The 21,644-nt window shown below is 36.0% G+C and overlaps 2 protein-coding genes and 1 pseudogene across 3 annotated transcripts; 1 reads left to right on the top strand and 2 right to left on the bottom strand.

Annotated features, from left to right (window-relative positions):
- The first annotated feature begins 454 nt into the window (after positions 1-454).
- LOC147544651 (putative glycosyltransferase At5g03795) lies at positions 455-5,682 on the top strand. 2 transcript variants are annotated; one of them, XM_086637702.1, is made up of 6 exons: positions 455-686; positions 2,464-3,119; positions 3,234-3,364; positions 3,627-3,975; positions 4,560-5,411; positions 5,497-5,682. In XM_086637702.1, the coding sequence occupies exons 2-5, from the start codon at positions 2,718-2,720 to the stop codon at positions 5,244-5,246; spliced, it is 1,569 nt and encodes a 522-aa protein (XP_086493828.1). In that variant the 5' UTR covers positions 455-686; positions 2,464-2,717; the 3' UTR covers positions 5,247-5,411; positions 5,497-5,682. The 2 variants fall into 2 exon arrangements, with proteins under 2 accessions (XP_086493828.1, XP_086493829.1); XM_086637703.1 differs by having other exon boundaries at positions 685-795; positions 2,382-3,119.
- A 1,036-nt stretch (positions 5,683-6,718) lies between these two features.
- On the bottom strand, positions 6,719-7,791 carry LOC147544650 (PLAT domain-containing protein 3-like). Its single transcript, XM_086637484.1, has 2 exons — positions 7,485-7,791; positions 6,719-7,355 (listed from the first exon to the last, which is right to left on the bottom strand). Exons 1-2 carry the CDS (start codon positions 7,557-7,559, stop codon positions 6,873-6,875), a joined length of 558 nt encoding a protein of 185 aa, XP_086493610.1. The 5' UTR covers positions 7,560-7,791; the 3' UTR covers positions 6,719-6,872.
- Positions 7,792-14,354: 6,563 nt separating this feature from the next.
- On the bottom strand, positions 14,355-16,279 carry LOC147544649 (protein FAR1-RELATED SEQUENCE 5-like; annotated as a pseudogene).
- Positions 16,280-21,644: the final 5,365 nt, after the last annotated feature.

The raw sequence follows: 21,644 nt of genomic DNA, 5'->3' as shown, positions 1-21,644 counted from the left end.
AAACTAATTTACAAACCATTTGCATGGCATTGCAAGGTGTTTGCAAGGCTTTGCAAGGTGTTTGCAAGGCTTTGCAAGGCTCTGCAAGGTGTTTGCAAGGCTCTGCAAGGTGTTTGCAAAGCTCTGCAAGGTGTTCGCAAGGTTGTGCAAGGTATTTGCAAAAGTCATGCAAGGTGTTCGCAAGGCTCTGCAAAGTTTTTGCAAGGCTCTGCAAGGTGTTTGGAAGGCTCTGCAATTTGTTTGCAAGGCTATCCAAGGTGTTTGCAAAAACCATGTAAGGTGTTTGCAAAAACCATGCAAGGTGTTTGCAAGGCTCTGCAAGGTGTTTGCAAGGCAGTGCAAAGTGTTTGCAAGGCAGTGCAAGGTATTTTCTTAGACTAGGGTTAGGTTGGTCTTTTTACTGAAATTGAAAATTACATAATTGCCATAAGGGAGGTGAAGCCTAAAAAATTTTGATGAATCCTTTTTAACCAAAATCATAATTTTTAGGGAGTTTTGGCCAAATTCCCCCCCTTATTTCCCTCCAAAATAAACGCAGCTTCTTTCAACTCTTTCCACCACTCAATCTCCTCATTTCTCTCTCATAATTTCAATCCCTCCCCTATCTAAAGAAGAAAACAGTACGACCCTTCAATGCCTCTCTCTCTCTCTCTCTCTCTAAAGCAAATGCAGTCAGCAAGTTAAGGGTAAGCAATTATCTCAATTTCTTCATACTTTCTGATTGTTTCTCAGTTTTTATGTGTTTTACTTATAGTAGTAAGTTTGAGCCTCAACATAATTTTGAGCTCAAAACATGTAAGATTCTAACCCTTGCATAAAAAATAAAAAATTTTGCCATGTCTTTATTTAAACTGAATGAATGGCAATTGTTCTAATCTTAAATCATCCGTTTTTCGTTTAATGACATATTGCAAGTGGCGATGTCAGAAATTTTTGTTTGTGGGGCACTTTTTCGTAATGAAAGAATTCCATAGTATTCGCAGACAAGAATCAAAAAGCAACTCCTCAACAAAATTTTATTTATAGTTAAGATTTATCATGGTAATTTTGACGTATAACAAGCTATCTCTTTAATTTTCTCATCAATAGTTTGGTGATCTTTCTCCCAACTAGATTCCGAAATAATATTAAAATAGAAAACAAAGAGAGGGAGATGAAGAGATAGTGGTGAAGATTAAAATGAAACAATGGTGGAGACGATGAAGAGGAAGTGATCCTAATGAAAGAAAAGATAAAGATAAAGTTTTTAATAACATGTTTACTATGACCGATCTGACAAATGCATAGAAAAGACAATTTTGAATTCCAAAATACAAGTGACCGAAAATTCTGAAAAAATTAAAATGTTGGGGGTTATTTAGAAAAAATTTCATCACTACACGATCATTTTAATAAGTTGATCATTTTGAGGAGGTCAAAATTGAGTTTGCCTAATCAATAAGAACCAATTTTAGTCCAACATGGGCTTAGGCTAAGTAGTAAAAATTCTAGAAAAAAAGAAATGTTGTGTACGAGACTGGATCCCAAGACCTTAATTATGTATTTCAAGATGTCATCAAAAACAAATATTATGTATTTCAAGCCTTTCACCACCTAAGCCAGGTAGAGAACCTGCTTGAGAAACGGAAATAACTATATAATACACTGGTTAGTGCACTATAACATAAACGAGCCAGATTAGGGTTGTGGGGGTACGGCCCCTATGTGGGCTCGCTCATTGTAACCAGATAACTAACAATTATCATTCACATTATAAATCTTAATCTCATAATTGAACAAACATATAAAAACAAAATATTGATTGGGACTGAAAACATTTATGGCTTGTGGGATTAGTTAGTCGTAATTTAGAAATTTTCAAATTTGTAGTTTTGTGGGTTCTTGGTGATTTTTTGAATTGGACTAGTTACTTCCATTAGCATGTAGTAACTGCCTATATAAGTATGAAATGTAATACTATCATAGTTTGAGATTCTAGACCCTTAATCGTCTCTAGTCTTAGTAGTCTATGCTGCTTGAACTAAATAATGTGAATCTTAAGGCACACGTATTTAGAGAAGATGTTATCTGCATTTAGATCGAGATTAGTGGTTATAACATTAAAACTATTTTCATGAGGATGCAATGTGAAAGAGAAGATTCATATGTAAGGCACTTAGTCTGTGCAATACTTCCCAAACTTGGGCTGTAACATTACACCTTGTCGTACATATTCTTTAGGCCTTATGGGTGGGTTTGGTGCCTAGATTGGTCAAGTGGAGAATCATGAGACAGTCCAAGGCAGACCCATGCCAAGGAAATCCTTGTATAGTGTCGAATTAGACTAGTGGTGCCTAAATCAAGGACAATATGGCATGTATTGAGACATGAGTTTCATCAAGATGTTTGTTACAAGAAATGATTTTAGCTATTATTACACAGAACAGTAATTCTTGACATGGCTCTTTCCATGTTGTGTTGCAGGTGGATTTGAGCATAATTTGGTTTTAGTTGATTTAACTTCTTGTACCGTCGGGGACTTGATACATTCCCACGTTCATTTTCTATGGACTTAGTGAGGGGTTTTCAGGTTATTGGACAATAGAGGTGGAAAGCAAACAGATATATGCTTATACTAGGTTGTGCTTGCAAAATTTTATTGGCTTGTCAAACTGAAATGTTGTAGAAAGACTAGTATCATATTTGGATTATGGGTGGGAAAAAAACTTCAAACTATTATGAAAGAACTCACACGACATTGCTTGGGCTATAAAATCAATTGGAGAAGAGTCATACTTGTAGTAGCCATTATGACAACAACATGGGTTTTTCTACAGATTATTACACTTCCACACCCCTGGTCGGACTGGTTTTTCATCCATCGAGTAACATTATCATCTTATAAAGACTCGACAAGTATCGTGCAAGAAAAAGAAGCACTTGATATGGTTGAGCAATTTCCACAAGTTGAACTCAGTGTTTCGAACCCCACAACCACCTCGAGATCCTCGAAGCGTGTTGCGGGAAAGAGAACTAAAAGTCCTAGGAGGAGAAGAGGAAGAAAGAAGGTTAAGAAAAAGGAGCCACCACAAGAGCCAATTGTCCCTCCTCCACCGCCTAGAGTCGTCACCGCTTGGCATGTATAACTCATTTAGATTCCATATGGTCTTTCTTCATTAGAGAAAGTGGGTATTGTCCTGCAATTTCAGATTTTTTTTCTTACATTTCTTTTTTTTTTTGGTGCTAATGTTTAGAGATACGTTTGGTCGCTTCCACGTGATGAAGCACTCGTGTATGCACGGAAGGAGATTGAGAATGTCACAATTGGTAGTGATGATCCTGATCTTTATGCCCCTATTTTTCGGAATGTTTCTATATTCAGAAGGTGAGCTTTATCCATTATGGTCTTGGATTACTAACTTAAAACTTTTAATCTTAGCATCTGTTTGGTTGAACAAGTTGATAACGAAATCATCTTTCACTTGGTCTCGCCTTTACATCAACTTTTTATGAGATTAGTAATTGATAGGAACGCGCCTAGGCTCAACAATAAGTTTAAAGTATTATTTCTAATGTTGTTATTTACAAGTTGCAACCGTTTAAAAATTCATCTTTAAAAGCTTTACTGAAATTCGCCAATCTTGCAGGAGCTATGAGTTGATGGAAAACATACTCAAGATTTACGTCTACCCAGATGGAGACAGACCCATCTTTCACGAACCACATCTAATGGGTGTTTATGCTTCTGAGGGATGGTTCATGAAAACGATCGAGGAAAACATGCAGTTTGTGACACAAGACCCGAACAAGGCTCACTTATTTTATCTTCCCTATAGTGCACGTCAGCTAGAGCTCGCTTTGTATGTGCCAGATTCACACAATATAAAGCCCTTGTCTATATTCTTAAGGGACTATGTTAACATGCTTGCTGCAAAGTATCCTTTCTGGAATCGTACCCGTGGAAGAGATCATTTTGTAGTTGCTTGCCATGATTGGGTAAGATGGGAGCTTATTTTATTCCTTCGGTTTGATAATGTCTGCATTTTGTGTTTTAGGTCAGAATAGGGGCTTCCTGCCCATTTAGGAGTTAAAAACTGTTCTCTAATACTAAAAGAAACCAACTTAATTATGTTTAAGTGAGAAGAAAGAAACTTGCCCCATCTAAGATCCTGAACCAAAATACACTTGTTAGAAGGTTGCTAGAAAAACATAACATGTGTGTTTTCGGGTCTTAGTTCCTCAACTATGAGATGACAAAAAGACCATAACCAAAACTAACTTCATTCACCTAACTGTGATGTTTGTCTTTGTGAGTGCCTTAATCTGACTCGCCTGAGTCTGACTTCTTTAAGTCAGGGGTGCAATAGTCAGATCTAAAATTGGAAAAAGAAACACCATTGTGTACCGTTCATTATAGCTATTTGATCTAGCCCATCGGAGGCTGCAATCATTATTTGGTCGTCTCTGCTATTGGCTTAACATTCAAGTTCCTTTTGTGCATTCGAGTTTAATCTAGTTAGTCGAGTTTAGTCTAATGAGTAGTCACCAGTGTTAACATGTTTGAAACCTGATATGTGTAGGGTCCATATACATTAGTTGAGCATGAAGAACTAACAAAGAACACGATCAAAGCTCTCTGCAATGCTGACCCATCTGAAGGGATATTTAAAGCTGAGAAAGACGTCTCACTACCAGAAACAGCAATAAGAAACCCAGGTAAACCGCTTAGAGATGTGGGTGGGAAAAGAGTCTCTCAACGCCCGATATTAGCCTTCTTTGCTGGAAACATGCATGGTAGAGTCCGACCCAAATTGCTTGAAGTCTGGGGTGACAAAGACGAAGACATGAGAATCTATGGGCCTTTACCCCCAAGAGTTTCGAAAAATATGTCTTATGTTCAACACATGAAACATAGCAAGTTTTGTATTTGTCCAATGGGGTACGAGGTAAATAGTCCTAGAATTGTTGAAGCATTCTATTATGAGTGTGTTCCTGTTATCATTGCCGATAATTTTGTCCTTCCATTTAGTGAAGTTTTTGACTGGAGTGGTTTCTCAGTAGTTGTAGCAGAGAAAGATATACCAAAACTGAAAGATATTCTTTCGGCTATTTCTTTGAGACACTATCTTGTTATGCAAACGAACGTGAAGATGGTGCAAAAGCATTTTCTTTGGAACCCAAGACCACTCAAATACGATTTGTTTCACATGATTCTTCACTCGATTTGGTCTAGCAGGATTAACCAAATTCAACTTGAGCAGCAATGAAGAACTAAAAAGAGTTTACTCGGTGTATATATTTCTAATAATATGAGAAGAGTCTTTTTTGTTAGTGACAAACCCGAAGGCTATTTGTCGACTATCATCTCAAGTATTTTCCCCTCACAAACATTATCCAACAGAGGAGAGCTGAAATGGTGGTCAAGTCATTAGGTAAGACAATTTGTTTCAGTAATCCATTCACCAGTCCTTGATATATTTGCAAATCGTGAACTGATTAAGTTTTTATTATTTGCAGTTATTTAGAATCATTCAACTAGTTCAATTTAAGGTGGAAGAAAACCTAGAGGCTAGACGGGATACTGTAACGAGACGTTTAGGTAATTTGTGCAAATCATGTTGTAAGCACATTATCTTGTACCATAATGCCCGCACCTTGTGTTACGTACGTGAAAAACGAAAAAAATTCCATTGAGATAACAAATATGTTTATCTTTTTCTTTTGTTGGATAGTCTTTTTCTCTTTTCTCGTTAACACTTAAATTTCTTCTGCTTTTAACCTTTGAAAATTCAAATTTCTACACTGATCGAAGTAACTAGACTATTTATTTGTTAAAAGAAAAAACAAATAATAATTTAGCATAAACTAAATATGTTTTTGTTTACATTTTTAAGAATCCATCTTAATTGAGTAATAATATGAAGAAGACAGTTTTTAATGATTATATGACCATGAAAGATAATGATAGAGGGACGCCAAGATAGTCTATCTTGTCATGCTAACTAATCAAAGAAAGTAAAACATGATTTCGTATGGGGACATCATGAACTCCAAGTCTTATAATGCAAAAGAATATATTAAATGCAAAAAGATGGAGATCAGATATGAAGATTTGTTGAACATTCGAGGAAATACGAGAAGAAGGGGAGCGTAATTAACAAAGAATAAAGAACACAACTAATTAGCCATTAGGAAGGCGAGAACAATGTAGGGGTCCCTCCGTATTGAACCAATCCTGGAGGATAAAAGAACCTAATAGATTTAAGACATGACATGTTTTTATATAGTATAACAAAAAGACCTAAAGTCCAACTACATTATTTACACCCTAATAATCCCAAATCAAATAACCAAAGATTCCACCTTCTTTGGAAATCTGGGAATCGAACCTGAGACCTCCAGGGATTTCTGGAGTTTATGTCAACACCTTGGAATCACTTGGGCTACCAATTGTTGACAACTATGTAAGTTGTGAGAGGAGGGATTAGATAATTTCATAAGTACACAAGAGAAAGTCCCAAATTTCGAACAAAAATGATTGGGGGACTTCGCCCTATTCTTCTTAGCATACTTCATTGTCCAGGTGGTCAATGACAGGGGGGTATTTCAATCTTTTACGGTCTCGAAAACATTGTGAGAAAACTAAAGTATCCTTATCCTATTAGAGCGAATATACCACCATAGTGTAGGGCTCTCCCTTTCAACTCAAATTGAATTAATTTTTGGTGGTGAGGCAGGGTTGAGACAAAGTAAAGGGTGTGATTAAAAATTCCCATATCCAAAACAACAATCATACAAACTCCCATACATTATTATTCAATCCACAAATTGAAAAGAAACAAAAGAAAATCTCTTCCACAACACTGAAAGAGATCCACAAATTTCGTAGTATTCTACTCCGACTCAACAGATCCTCCTTCTTGAATACTTCTAACGACGAGAGGCCCACCACTAACATGCGCCTGTGCATTAGTCTTCTTCCAGCATCCATCAAGAACAGTAGACAGTTGGTAAGGTGGAGCGTCAGTAGCCAACCACTGCTGGACATAAAATATGGTCTGGCTGCACTGTTTGTGGGGTCCAGTAGAAGTTACTTCGATAGAATCACAGTACCATCCATGATGTGCTCCTAAGCCGTTGGATGTAAGATTTAAATGACAGATCGGTGTATCAATACATGAGCCCCTCACTGTGAATATATCAAGATTACCCCATTCGTAATAATCATGATCTGGACCCATTAATCCCCATTTCTCGAGATCTGGAATGTACACAGATCTACCTTTTGCATCACCAAGTTCAACGCTGATCTTTGAATCTGTACCAGCTTTTATGATGGTCCCTGTTTTAACATAAAGTGTGTATACACATTCTCCCTACAAAAAAAAAAACAAAATTCAGAGAATTGGAGGATGATTGATGAATCATGATGATGATGAATGATGGAGAATGAGATCTAAGATTCAAAATTGTAATGGAACGGTTGTGATTTGTCGAGTACTTACGGAATTAGAGTCTCCGGTAGCAGCTGTGAGGAAGGAAATTAGAAGGATCAATGAGTAGAAGGATCGATTCATCATCTCTCTCCCTAACTCTCTCTCTCTCTCTCTCTCTCTCTCTCTCTCTGCGCGTTGAAATTTAGTAGTGGAGAGGGGATGGAGCACTTGAGCTTTATAACGTGGGATTGTAGGGGTGGGGCACTCAATTTTTACTTGACTTGGTCAGTTTGGTACGACCAACTCAAGTGTTACACACCACCAACTGACCATCACTTTTTGGTGTAGCGGTAGGACATCCCTCTTAAGCCCGTGGGATTTTGGGATCGAGTCTCGTGGAAGTAATTTATCACCAAGATTTATCTCATTTAATTTAGACATTAAATAAAGTAGATGTTGTCGGACTTTAGGCCTCTTTGTTGTTGGGGTTTAGGTTTCTTTAATTATTAGTTAAACTTAGGCGATTATCGGATTTATCACATCTTAATGATGTATTAATATCTTATAACGAATAACGTATATAGTAGTCGATTTCTAAAAAAAAAAAAGTGTTACGCACCAAGTTCATTGTTAATACGAAAAATGAATTGTTGGCCCAAAATTTGAGGGGTTAATAAAGTCCCCACCCCCACCCGGACTCCCCAGCCACAAGCTAAAATGAGAAGGAAGTCCAATATGTCAGAGACACCATACTTTTTCCTTTTCAATTTTTTTTTCTACCTCATTTATCTTTGGACGACACATTTAGCATACTTTCTCAGATTGACTGTTGTTTTGCATTAATGAGGGTCTAATCATGAGAAAGAAATCTTCCCATTTAGATTTCTCATATTTCTTTCCCATTTGGATTCCCTCTAGTTTCAATTTCTACAAAAAAAAAATCTTATCTTCATCCTTTTTTGCTCTTTCAAAATTTCTCTTTATGATCATTTTTTCTCAAAATAGATGTGGAGTTTCCTAATACAGTTGGTGAAGAATGAAGATTTATTAAAAATTTAATGGCAAGGAATGAGATATGAGGTTATTGATTTTGGAAGGGTTTGATTTCTTGAACGGATTTGGTGAAAGTTCAAAGTTTAATGGTGAAGAAATATTTTGAATAAATCTAATGGTGAAGAAATTTGGAAAAGTTAGAGTGAGTGAAAACTTAATGGCGAAGAACGTTTTTGCTTGAACAAATATTCATGAGTTTTGGAGGAATTTCAGCATTGGGTTCGGAAACATAACTTATGTGCTTTGGAGATTTAAAGTCGTCATTGTATCTAAACCGACCCAATCAAAAAGACGAACACGTCATCAATAACAAGACTTCATTAATTTTTGTTTTCTCTTTCTAGCTTTCTTCATCTCAAGGATCATCATTATTAGATCTAGATAAGCGAGAAGCTTTGAACAGTACATTACAAAATGTATAGTGCTTCGCAAACCCAATCAGGAGAAGGCTATGTAAACCAAGTCAGGATACTCCAATATGTACAGTTAGAATGCTTAGAGTCCAGGTTGTCCTAAGTTAATGGTATACATTTCATGTGCACTTAGAAGGCTTTGTAATCTAAATAAGCGGGAAGGTTTGTAATATGACACCCCGTGTTCCGAATCACGGTTTGCAAGACAGTTTATCAAAGAAACTCGGTCTCAGACTCACTAAAACCAGTTTCAAATATAAACCCAAGTCAACATTCTCGTCATGGGTTATAAATAAAAAACAAACACAACGGAAAGATCAATATAGTTTAAACCTTTTGAAAATATGCTCGGAAAATGTGTAACCCAAAATAGTTTTTCATAAAGATAAAACACAACTTGAATTCATGTATATGAACAATTTACAGAAGAGACGGAATTTTGACAGAGTCTCCTCTATAAATTGAACCTATCAAACCTGTCAAACATTCATACATGTTTTCATAAACTTCAACTTATCAATAACATCAAATTCAAATTAATGTTCATACTATTTACATGTGTACAATCACAAACAAGTGAGAGAACGATCCTAAGTATTCTAGATATATGATACATATATAATATTAACATTTGATAAAATCGCAAGTTGAAAATATAATAGAAATTATATTGAGCTTACATAATGTGAGTCAACAAAGTAAACTATCACTCCGGTTCACCAACACGTGGAACTGAACAAAACAAATAGAAATGAGATAATCCGAAAGTCAGCTCAGTAGGATACCTCGACATCATACCCCGCACCACACACATCAACAATTTAATATATCAATAGTTATAAGTATGACATATATACAGAGATATCATTATGCACATGCAGCAAAGCAATATAGCAAGATAATTCAGCTTACCAAGATCACGACTGAATACGCCCTCAGTCGGGGCCACCTACTATTCGGTTAGGAAGAACCGGTAAGCCTTTTTGATGCAGGCGCATAACACGTGGGCCCACGACCACGCGTGCCCATGTCCCAGTCGGCCACAATAGTGGTCCTAGTTAGTATAGGATTAGGAAGTTACCGTAAATTGGTGTTTCTTTTATTTAGAAGTTTCTATGTTTTAAGTATTTTTATTATTTAGGAATCCTAGTTCGAGTTTATCTAGGAAAGTCTATTATCTTATAAAAGGAGGTTTAGTCTATTTTGTTATGCAGATTGAAGAGAAAAACCATTGAAGTTAATTAAGTTTTAGTTTATTTTTCGTTTTCTTTACAGTACCTCGTTTATTTTATTGTTCTTATTTTAATTCCGCTGCGTCTACATCAAGTGGTATTCAGAGCCATTTTTTTTAACCAATCACAACGGTTAATACTACTGTTCCTTCTACAACAACTAAAGAGAGGACACCAACGTTTGCTTCCGAATGGGACAACATCAACAAGAAGTTATGCTCGGTTACAAAATTGGAAGAAGCTTTCGATAATTACAAGAAGGAAAACATGGAAAAATTTAACCATATCGATCATCAATTTGATCAAGTCAATGAATCCATCATGAAGTTATCTAAACAACTCGAAAGCATATGTAAGTCTCCCTCTTCTACCACCACCCCTTCATCTTCCACTACGATCCAAACCTCCTCACAACAACCACCTCCAAACACCACCAACACAACCGTTGGCATTACCACACCAATCCCAATACCCCTATTCGGTCACACCATCACCAACCCATGCTCGACAACAATCCCTTCACCGATTTTTCCATACACCAACCCGACAACACCACTCTCACCGGTTTTCCCATTAGCATACACAAACCCTACAAACATTCCGACCACACCCCCTTTCTCCTTCACCAAACACCACACATCCACCCGATCCGAGTCATTCTCTCCTCACCAATCCATTACCAACCCGTCCTATAGCCAACCGAGTACAACCCAACCATACCCCTTCCATGATCCTCGGCAATACTACTCACCAACCCCACAAAGACCTCGAGAACTCACCAATATCATTAACTTAACCACTCTACCAATCGATACCCACCAACCAAACCGTGACTTTGAATTCTCGTGAAACCACAATGATACACCCCCTCGCCAACCCTCTCAATCCATGTCTCCCCACCTCACACCAAACCGAGGTGCATCTTCCTCAAACCGCCAAACCGAACCCCACCAACCGTATCAAGGTCGAGAACCGGAACCCCTCACCCACCAAGATCACCGTTTCCCCGACACCTATCCACCTTCCCGAACCCATCTAACCGAATCATTCACCAATCGACCCAACGATTTCCCATCCCCTCCTCGCAACCGAGAACCTGACTTCGCATTAACCCAACACCATAACCGAGAAGAAACTCGACTCCAACATCGAACCCACTTTGATGAACCCGACTACCCACCGTACACACGAAACCGAACTGAACTTCGTCTTCACACCCGAACCCAATCTGATGAACCTGATCGACACAATACCCGTCTCAACTACCGAGAACCAAACCCCACTAGAACCATCCCACGACACCGAACAACTCCTCTAACTCGTCCCGCTCAGGCCGAACCCGAAGATCACCCTCCCGAAGTCGATAATGACCATCAACAAGCATATTCTTCTTACCGTATACGCATGGACGTCCCGACATATGACGGTTCTATCAACATTGAAAACTTCTTGGATTATATTGCCCGATTGGAGATTTTCTTTGATGTTATGCAGGTACACGGGCAAAAACAGGTACGATGTGTTACCGGATATCTTTCAAAAACGACTTTAACTTGGTGGAAACAGGAATCTGAACAACGGCGATTATCAAATCTCCCTCCATTATCCTCTTGGTCTAAACTTAAACCGCTTATGATGGCACGTTTCCTCCCTCCTGATTTCGAAAATCAATTATATTTGGAATATCTTCGTTGTCGCCAGGGTCGATGCTCAGTTGAAGAATATGCTTCCGAGTTTCAACGTTTGAGTACTCGGCTTAATCTCCCCGATGCGGAATCCATGAAATTGGAAAAATTCAAAGATGGCCTTCGAGGTAACATTAAGGATCTTGTCAACCTCCGTCCTTTCTCTTCCGTCTCTGAATGTATTAGTGTGGCTCGTTCTTTTGAGTCCGATTCTAGATCAATCTATCGGGGAAACTACATTCGTTCCAATTATGTTAGGCCACCTCCAGATGACTCCGATCTATCCAAACCAACGGATGACAGATCTAAGAATATTACTGAGAATCCATATAAAAAACCACCTCCAGTTAAGTGTTTTCGTTGTTTTGAAACAGGTCATTATTCTAATAATTGCCCGTTACGTGGTAAAGTAAACTTAGTGGAGAAACATCCTCCCTTGGATTCAGACGGTGAGGAGGTCGATCATGTCAATATTGACCCCGATTCAGGTGAACGTGTTATGCTAGTGACTCGTAGGGTACTTTTTACTCCACTTGAACCCGATCGTTCTCAAAGAAAAAATTTGTTTGTTACACGAGGTACGGTTTTAGACAAAGTTTGTACTATCGTTATTGATAACGGTTGTGTGGAGAATTTGATTTCAGCTAGACTAGTTGCTTACTTGGGTATTCCTATTATTCCCAAACCACATCCTTATCGTACTGCTTGGATTCAATTTGGTACTGCTACACGTGTTGATCGCATGTGTACCTTTTCACTCTCTATTGACTCTTTCTATTTGTCTGATATTACTTGTGATGTTACCGACATGGATCTATGCCACATTATTTTGGGACGACCTTGGCAACCAGATATGGATGCTACTTACAAAGGACGTTTGAATGTTTATGAGTTTCCATGGAAGAAGAAGATTATCACCTTGTTGCCGATTGCAAAAGGATCTACTGAACTAACCTCCATCCAACAATCGGTTCGGGACGAACCTTCTGGGGAACGGGGAGCTGATGCAGGCGCATAACACGTGGGCCCACGACCACGCGTGCCCATGTCCCGGTCGGCCACAATAGTGATCCTAGTTAGTATAGGATTAGGAAGTTACTGTAAATTGGTATTTCTTTTATTTAGGAGTTTCTATGTTTTAAGTATTTTTATTATTTAGGAATCCTAGTTTGAGTCTATCTAGGAAAGTCTATTATCCTATTAAAGGAGGTCTAGTTTATTTTGTTATGCAGATTGAAGAGAAAAACCATTGAAGTTAATTAAGTTTTAGTTTATTTATTGTTTTCTTTACAGTTCTTCGTTTATTTTATTGTTCTAATTTTAATTCCGCTGCGTCTACATCACTTTTTTAGTACATAGGCATGCGACGCCCTATCGAACATTTGACTACTGTAGTATACACATGGATCCACGTAATACCCCGCTAAGAGCTTCCGTAACTCAACCTTCGTCATCATCACCCATCGGGCTAGCTTGTGATCTCAATACGCACCGAATAATAAATCTTACCCAAACAATGATACGCTTAGAATATGTCATGAATTATCCAGACAACTATATAAGTATCATCGAGTAACAGAGCCATATACCCACATCGATACAATTATCCCGTCTTCAGGAGCGTCCTACCTCCTGCCAGATCTGATGCTACCTCGCAAGGTAATTCATTAACCATTCGAAGACTACTTAATCAATGCCCAACGTCAAACAATCATTACACGTAACATGGTCCAGGCGATTCCGCCACCATGTTATACACGCAGTTCAAACGATTCCGCCACCACGTGATTATTGTTTAGAAAAAACCAATTTATTTTGAAAAGATAAACATCCATAACACACATATCACACCACATACATTCACATCATATCATTATATCATCATTTGAACTTGAGAACGATAAAAATAATAACTAAATATATATATATAGTGGTGAAACAGGGAATACCCGTGCTCCAAATAAGATTCATTGGATCATACCTCTTCTTACACCTCCAGTGGTGTTATTACTAAACTCCACCTCTACTCGAGTTCCCTATTGTAGTATAGTAGTATAACTGAAATATAAAAGGGCAAAACTGTCAGTTAACAGTTACATAACTATGAAGAGATCTCTTGCAACGCAAGAATGCATAAAATGAATGAAACTAGATTAAAAATGTCTTGTCGGCTCTATGGAGTTCACTTATACATTCCACTGAATACCTAAAATTTATGCGAACCAACAAATTAAATTCCTATAAACTATATTTTACATTCCAGCATCTCCATAAACTGACAAACCATATAAAAATCCCAATAATATGAATCTATAACTCAAACTGTCCATTAATGTGAAATATGACAAAGTTCGGGTAACCTTCTACATTCTAATTCATTCCTAAAACTAGTCCAAATATGAAATTCGAGCAGTAAAATAATTCGGCAACACCTCGTCTATATATGGACAGCCCGAAATAGTCCATAATATCCTAATAAAATTCCTAAACATAAATCATTCGAAGAAACTAAAGAATAACCATTTCAAATTATGAAATGAAAAGAAATTAGACCCACTATACATTTTTCTCCTTAGATGAATTGTTAATCATATTTTCTTTAGATATATTAGTTGTCTCAGTCTTCATTGCACTTTCGACTTCTTTCAACGCATTATGTATGCTATTCATTGTTAGTTTATACAATTCAATAGATGTTGCACCTTTAGTTGCAATATTAATTGCTTCTTGACAAAGTTTACTATATCTAGAAACGCTTTCATTCAAGTCACCTATCACTTCTTTACCTTTTTCATCGACCACCGGTCCATATTTTGCATATTTTGTCCATCGCTTTAATATGTACTGGATTGAAATACTTTGAACATCTTCAACTAAAAAGATCTTAAGAATATATCTACATAAATAACCCGCAAATTTCAAAAGTTGACAACTACAACTTGTAGACTTGTCAAGAGAGTCGAAATTGACCACATGTGTTGCTTGTTTTGTTTTCTGGTCTCCATACTTAATATCGAGATTTTTTTCCTTTCTCTCCCTACCAGTTCATGCTAGTATGAAATACCCTCGAAAAATTGACTTTGAAAGTTTTGAAAGATGGTTCTTGCGTAAATTTTTGCTGCTTGTTTCTCAATATTTATTGAAAATCTCAAAGCCCTTAGTTTATGATTGGTCTCGTAGTCTTCATCATTTTCCGCTTCTCTTCTAGCTAATACCACCCTTTCATATTCTTTAATAAATTTTGCTAATTCAAGACAAACTCTTTTTCAAGTACCCATCGAAGAAGGAATTGATATTCTCACTATGTTGAGTTGTATACATTGTTGCACAAAATATATCTCTTATATAAATTGATGTCCATTTTTCTTTTTTTAAATAACCTTCTCAACCAATTATTGTTTTCTAAATTGTATCGTTTCAACATTGCTTCTCAATTTGAGTGAAACTCTTCAATTGTCTCATTCCCGTACAAACAATTATTGAAGTCACGAGCAAAACCCTTGTGTTCATGAATAATATGAGGTAAATTCTTCATTGCATTTATGCATATATGCCACAAACAATAACAATATCTCGTACCAGATAATACTCTCACAATGGCGTTCCCGATAGCAGATTCTTGATCAGCAAGAATCACTTTTGGTTGTTTGCCGTTCATTGATTTAATCCATGTTTCTATTACCCACACAAAAGATTCTTCTGATTCATTATAAACTAATGCACGACCAAATAATATTGTTTGGTAATGATGGTTGATACCGACAATTGAGACAAAAGACATGTCATATCTGTTAGTTCCATATGTAGGATCGAATAAACATCTCCAAAGTAATGGTAATCCATCATTGACTTAGTATCAGTCAAAAAAAAATTTGTTATTTGTTTTGAATGAACTTGATAGAATAAAAAAAGGGCGAGTTCTTCCTATGTTGACGTTCAAAATAATCAAGTAAAACTTCTACGTCACTCTTTACATGAATCTTCTTTTTTCCTCTTTGTATTAAAGAAATTCGCCGCGTCCCTTTCCGTAAACCCAACATTCTGGAACCCCCAGCTTCACGCGCCATATAATTGATCATAAGGTTTATTTTCACACCTGCTGAACGCATGTTATTTGTCATTACTCCTTAACCTTTTGTTATCTTCTTTTGTGATCGAAGTTTATGTCTTTTGCTTGGAGTCACAAGATTGTAATTGTGCTCTTCTACAAATTGAGACACGATTGATTTAGTTTTTATTCTCAATCTTATAAAAATCATTGCTTTGCAATATGTTCTTTTCTCACAACGATTCTTTTTTTTTCTGTAAAAGTTTCAGATGAAGTAGAATTACACAATCCTTATAGTGAACAAATACTTTCGACCTATTATTGTGTTGGTGCGGTTAGACTTACATGTCGAAGACTTTCGAACACTAAATCTCATCTTGGATGCATATTGATTATAAAAGTTGTAAGCTTCATCAAGAGATTCAAATTCCATGCTAACATAAAACCTAAATTCATTTGTCTCATTCTTGATGTCATCATGTGTTTTCATCTTGAACATCTCTCTCTAATTCTTCATGTGTAACACCCTCACAAAACAAGGGTGCTGTTAGCAAAAACAAGGGTGCAGATAGCAACACCCTTGTAAATTTTTAAAACCCTTTAACCCCTTCCCGACTCCTTTATTTTTTTTTACCAGTTTTTCCCTTCCCTTTGTGCAATCGTCAGATAGTTTTAGAGAGAGAGAGAGAGAGAGTAAGGTTTAGAGAGAGAAAGTGAAGAAGAAGGATAAAGACGATCAAAGAGCTTTGCTAAGGTTTGGTTTCTTCATCTTTGTGCTACATTATCAGGTAGGTTTCTTCTTCCCTAGGGTTTACATAGCCCTCTTTAATTTCAAACCTAGATTTGAATGGTTAGAACTATAATGACTTTAAACCATTAACTTTTGTTAGGTTATCATCAACTTAGTACCAATTAGTGACATAATAGACATATACTATGATTAAAAACTAATTACAACAACAATATAGTAACCCTAAACCATTATAGTTATATTAATGGAGTATATATATACCCGGACAGCAACCTAGGTTATTTAGGTTATATAAATATGGTATAAATACACCCGGACAACAGCTTAGATGCTAAGAATTATTTGTGTTATGTTATTGATATTGATAATTGATTGCATGAGATGATATGTATGATATTGGAGCATAACTGCTATTATTAGTTTTGTGTGATATATTGCTTTAGGTTGTTAACCTAGAAAGCATAGGCCAGTCGGAACCAAGAATGGTTGGCTCGACATGTGGGTCGATTGCAAACACTAGTTACTGATGTGATATTAGATCACTTGGTGGACCATGATCTTGAGTTCCGTTAATGGATTGAACTAAGACTGGTTGGCTCGACATGTGGGTCGATTGCAACACGGGTTTGTCAATGTGATATTGGACAACCCAGTGGACAAGGGGCTTGACTTCTAATATGGATTGACGGTTGTAATCCATAAGTAATCGGTGGTTGGCTTGACAGGATGATCGATGCAAACACAAGTTCATTCTTGTGGACCACCTACTTCTAGTTTGAGAAGTAACTTACCAACTAGAGGTTGGCTCGCCTCCTGCTCATATGTGAAGTGCTCGTGTTGCACTGTGCTCGTGTTGCACGGATTCCCTTTATGTGTGGTATCCCTTGTCTATTGAGAAGTTTAAGTCGATGCAAACACAGATGGCAAGTGAAGCTATCTTGTGGACCTCAAAATTGGTTATGTCCCTCCAAAAGGGAAGTTGTATTGGTTGAATCTTTTCAACCGTGTAACAGGTTGACTTCAGTTGTGTTGGCACGAAAGGTGTAACTCAATGGACTATGTTATTGTTTTTCTTCTGTTTGATACTTGGTTTTGTTGTTGAATTGGTCTATTTAGACCTTAGATAATTAGAAATCTACTAGCTGGGTTCTGACCCAACCTACTATTTTTCAGGTGATAGAGATCGGGGAACGCCACAAGTTTGATCTCAGTTTGTCAGCTCGGAGTTTCTTTCTTAGTTTTCGCTTTCGAGATTAGGTAGTTATTTGGAGTTTCGCCTCCTAGACAGTTATTTCTTTCATTCGTGATTGTCCATCTACGTGTCGATGATTTAGAAACACTGTTTGAGTTAAGAAAGTTTAATGGATTTCTTTTAAATGATTTATTGATTCTTATGAGCTTCACATTTGATATTATTTGTCTCTTTTGATGGATATATCGACTATGTTTACTGTTCTGCGGAGAAATGCTTTGAGTTTAGGTTTTCATGGCGGTCGACGTGAAAATCTAGATTTGGGGCGTTACATCATGTTCTTCGTTGTTTATATGACTTAATTTACAGTCATCATCTTTCTCATGTGTAATGTAAATTTCATTTTTTTCTCACTATCAATATATATATATATATATATATATATATATATATATATATATGTTGGGGTTCACCCTTATTGATATTGAGAAATATACCTCTTTGTGGAAGCATGTTCTCGTGGAAGAACTTGTTTACAGAAGACGCTAATTACTGTGAGATTTTCTAAAGGAGTAAAAGAAATTAATGTTTTTTTGTATAGTTAAATTTTAAAATTGTAGTGCAATTAAACATGTTATGATATTTTGGTTAAAGGAACTCTCTAAAATACTGAAAAATAAAATAAAATAAAACTCTATAATTGAAGAGAAAATAAAATCTCAAAGTTTCGTAACAGACTTACTAATTCTTTTGCGAAATAGAAACAAAAGGTGAGACATAGAATTACTTAGGTAAGAATTATGTAAATAATTTGGTCTTAATGGGTTATGTTGGATGACGATAAAATTAGAAAAAGTAAAAAAAACAAACAAATGAGAAAGAAATAGGAAGTTTCATTAGCACTAATGAGAATTCTGTAAATAGTTGAACTTTTATGGATTACAATTAATTGGGTAAAAATATGGAGAAAGCTAAGGGATATGAGCTGCCATCCCATTCTCATCCTTCATCCATGAGAAAGATCTCAGCTTATTCCTACCGTTGATGACTCGAGCTCATCCAATCACCACCCATAAGAACTTTGAAAAGTGCAAGGACACCACCCATAAGAACTTTGAAAAGTGTAAGGACATTTAATTTTGTACTGTACATAACAAAATGTCATATAAATTTTTAAAAAATAGTTTACATTTTGGAATGAATGTGGAGAAAATTTTATGATGTACTGTACATCACAAAGTGTCTTATAAATTTTCATTAAAATAGTTTACGCTTTGGAAGGAATGTATAAGACACTCTATTATGTACTATACATAACAAAATTTTCTATAATTTTTCATCAAAAAAATTCCTGTCTTGGAAGGAATGTAGAGGACATTTTATTATGTACTTTACATAACCAAATATCCTATAAATTTAATTTCATTAAAAATCTTTAAATGAATCTACCATCATATATCATATAATGAGAAAAAGTTTGAAAGAAGAAAAATAGTTAAGATTGTGAGAGAAAAAATGTTTAAAAGGAAACAAAGTAAAAAAAAAAAAAATACTGAGAGAGAAAATTCTGGAGATAAAATAAATAAAAAAGAATAAAATTTAAGAGAAGGTATCGAAAGTGGGGTAAATACGTCCATATACAATAAATTAAAACATGTACACTTAGTGTCTTATCTGTACAGTACATAATATATTGATCCCCAAATGGAACATTTGGTATACATATTATTTGAAAGTGCATTTCTGGTTTTAGTAAAGGATTCTCCTCTAAACCCAACTCTCTTCCATGTACACAACTTTCTTCGACGTACACAAATATATGTCATTTACACAAATTTCTTTCTTGTACACAAATCTATTTCCTAAACATTTATGATTGTAATATGGCAGTTAGAATGTAATACAAATATGTTACATTCTTACTGATCTTCAGTAACCGTCCTCTTCCCCCTTCGCTATATCTTGTTGGCTATTATCTACTTGGGCTTCCTATAACGAATGAATATTTAGTGGTTAGTACATTTTTAACTACACCATACATTTCAAAATGCCCCATTGGCAGAATTATTATCTGGAAACATAATTGTGTAAAACAATATAACATATAATGTGCATTGTAATATGTACATGGACGTATTTACCAGGAATAAATTTCTGTATCACCAAATAACATATTATGTACATCGCAATATGATCATGGAAGTATATTTATAACTGCACTGCACTCTAGAAAATGTACAAGAAACATAATATTGTGTAACATACATATATTACATTAATAATTTTTCCTACTATCATCAGAAATGTTCAGGGAATAAATGTGTGTATAGGAAATAAATTTTTGTGTAGAAAAATATTTGTGTTCAGAAAGAAGTTTGCGTATAGGGAATAAATTTGTGAAAAAACCTTTCATTTCTGGTCCAAAACCCCACAGAAGAATCCGCAACCACAACCAGAAATGTAATACAACCAGAAATTTGTGTAACATACTTGTATTACATTCTAACCCTACTTCAACCAGAAATGTACAAGGAAGAAATTTATGTACAAGGAAGAAATTTGCGTACATGGAAGAAATTTGTGTAAAAGCTTTCATTTCTTGTGTAAAAGCTCTCTACTACAACCAGAAATGTATTGTAAATATTTTATTTAGGGTGCAAGATATTCTATACTATAAAAGATTTACCATAAATTCAAACTTACCTTCTTCTTCCTGAGGCTTGTTCGCCTCACCCTCTGTTCATCCGTAGCATTCGTTTGTTTTTTTTTCTCTTTGATCTGGTTCTTGGTTCGATTATTGCCACTTTCTTTCCAAATTTTCTTGGAGTGTTCATTCTAATCGTCTGCATATCAAGAAAAGGCGAAAACAGAAACACGTTTTTAACAAACTCAAAACCCGGTCTGAGTATATCTCTCCAAAAACTTCAAAAACTTTTTGATTTGGGTTATAAAGAAAAACAGGAAGAAGAAGTTAAAGAACTAAGAGGATACTTATTGTTTCTATGAAGAACAAGAAGAGGAAGAAGAAGGTTTTTTGTTATTTTTCCCCTACCGTGAGAATGTGCTTTTACTCTACCGCTGAAGCTCGAGTTTCAGACGAAGTGAGTAATAAATCAACGTTTTTGAAGGAGATTTAGATTTTCTGAAGGAGATTTAGGTTTTTTGAAAGTTTCTGAAGGAGATTTAAGGGGGAGAGTTACGTTCGAGCGAGTTCTTATGGTGGTGGCTGAAACCCTGAGTTTTAATTTTTTTAGTTAAAATTTTATGTGAAGGATTATTTGAATATTAGACATTCTAATATTTTATTAAAGATAATCTTGTCCATAAATATAAAACTAAATGATTCTCGGGAATAGGAATCATAAACCCACCTCCCTTATTAGGTTTGCTACTATCCCGTTCAGGGGGAATCCCATTCCTAGAGGAATAAGATTCCCCCTGCATTCTCGCAAGCAGCCGAACAGTAGTCAGGATTGTGATTCCCAGGAATCACATTCCATTCCCACGTGAATCCCGCGTGCCAAACATGGCCTAAAGGTTTTGGCATCCTATTGACAAGTTTATTTAGGGCAAGTTTGGCAAGCAAAAGTGGAATGCATCGCCGGAAATAACATTCCTGTAATGTGATTCCTTGTAATTGAATTACTTTAGTTCTTGACGCAACAAAAAATACGATAAAAAACTTAGAGTGTCGGCTAAAGCTTCGAAATGACGAAATCTCTTAACACTGGAGAAAAAAATCGAAAAAACTATAGAATAATTGAATTGATTCCCTAAAATTCTAGATAAACTTTTCGTACAGTATTAGAAGTTTCTTAATCCTAAATAACATATTTGAATTTATAAATAAACAAA

Source organism: Eschscholzia californica, unplaced genomic scaffold (genome assembly GCF_041429995.1).
Source record: "Eschscholzia californica isolate CP2 unplaced genomic scaffold, dmEscCali1.0.p SCAF_4, whole genome shotgun sequence".
In the NCBI taxonomy this organism is placed as follows: Eukaryota; Viridiplantae; Streptophyta; class Magnoliopsida; order Ranunculales; family Papaveraceae; genus Eschscholzia; species Eschscholzia californica.
This window is presented reverse-complemented; position numbering and strand designations above follow the sequence as displayed.

Excerpts from the sequence above, each read along its gene's own strand:
- LOC147544650 (XM_086637484.1), bottom strand. The coding sequence starts at position 7,559 with ATGATGAATCGATCCTTCTACTCATTGATCCTTCTAATTTCCTTCCTC. Across the intron at positions 7,356-7,484 it reads CTACCGGAGACTCTAATTCC|GGAGAATGTGTATACACACT; the intron begins GTAAGTACTCGA and ends TTTTTTTTGTAG.
- LOC147544651 (XM_086637702.1), top strand. The coding sequence starts at position 2,718 with ATGAAAGAACTCACACGACATTGCTTGGGCTATAAAATCAATTGGAGA. Across the intron at positions 3,120-3,233 it reads GAGTCGTCACCGCTTGGCAT|AGATACGTTTGGTCGCTTCC; the intron begins GTATAACTCATT and ends GCTAATGTTTAG. Across the intron at positions 3,365-3,626 it reads AATGTTTCTATATTCAGAAG|GAGCTATGAGTTGATGGAAA; the intron begins GTGAGCTTTATC and ends CCAATCTTGCAG.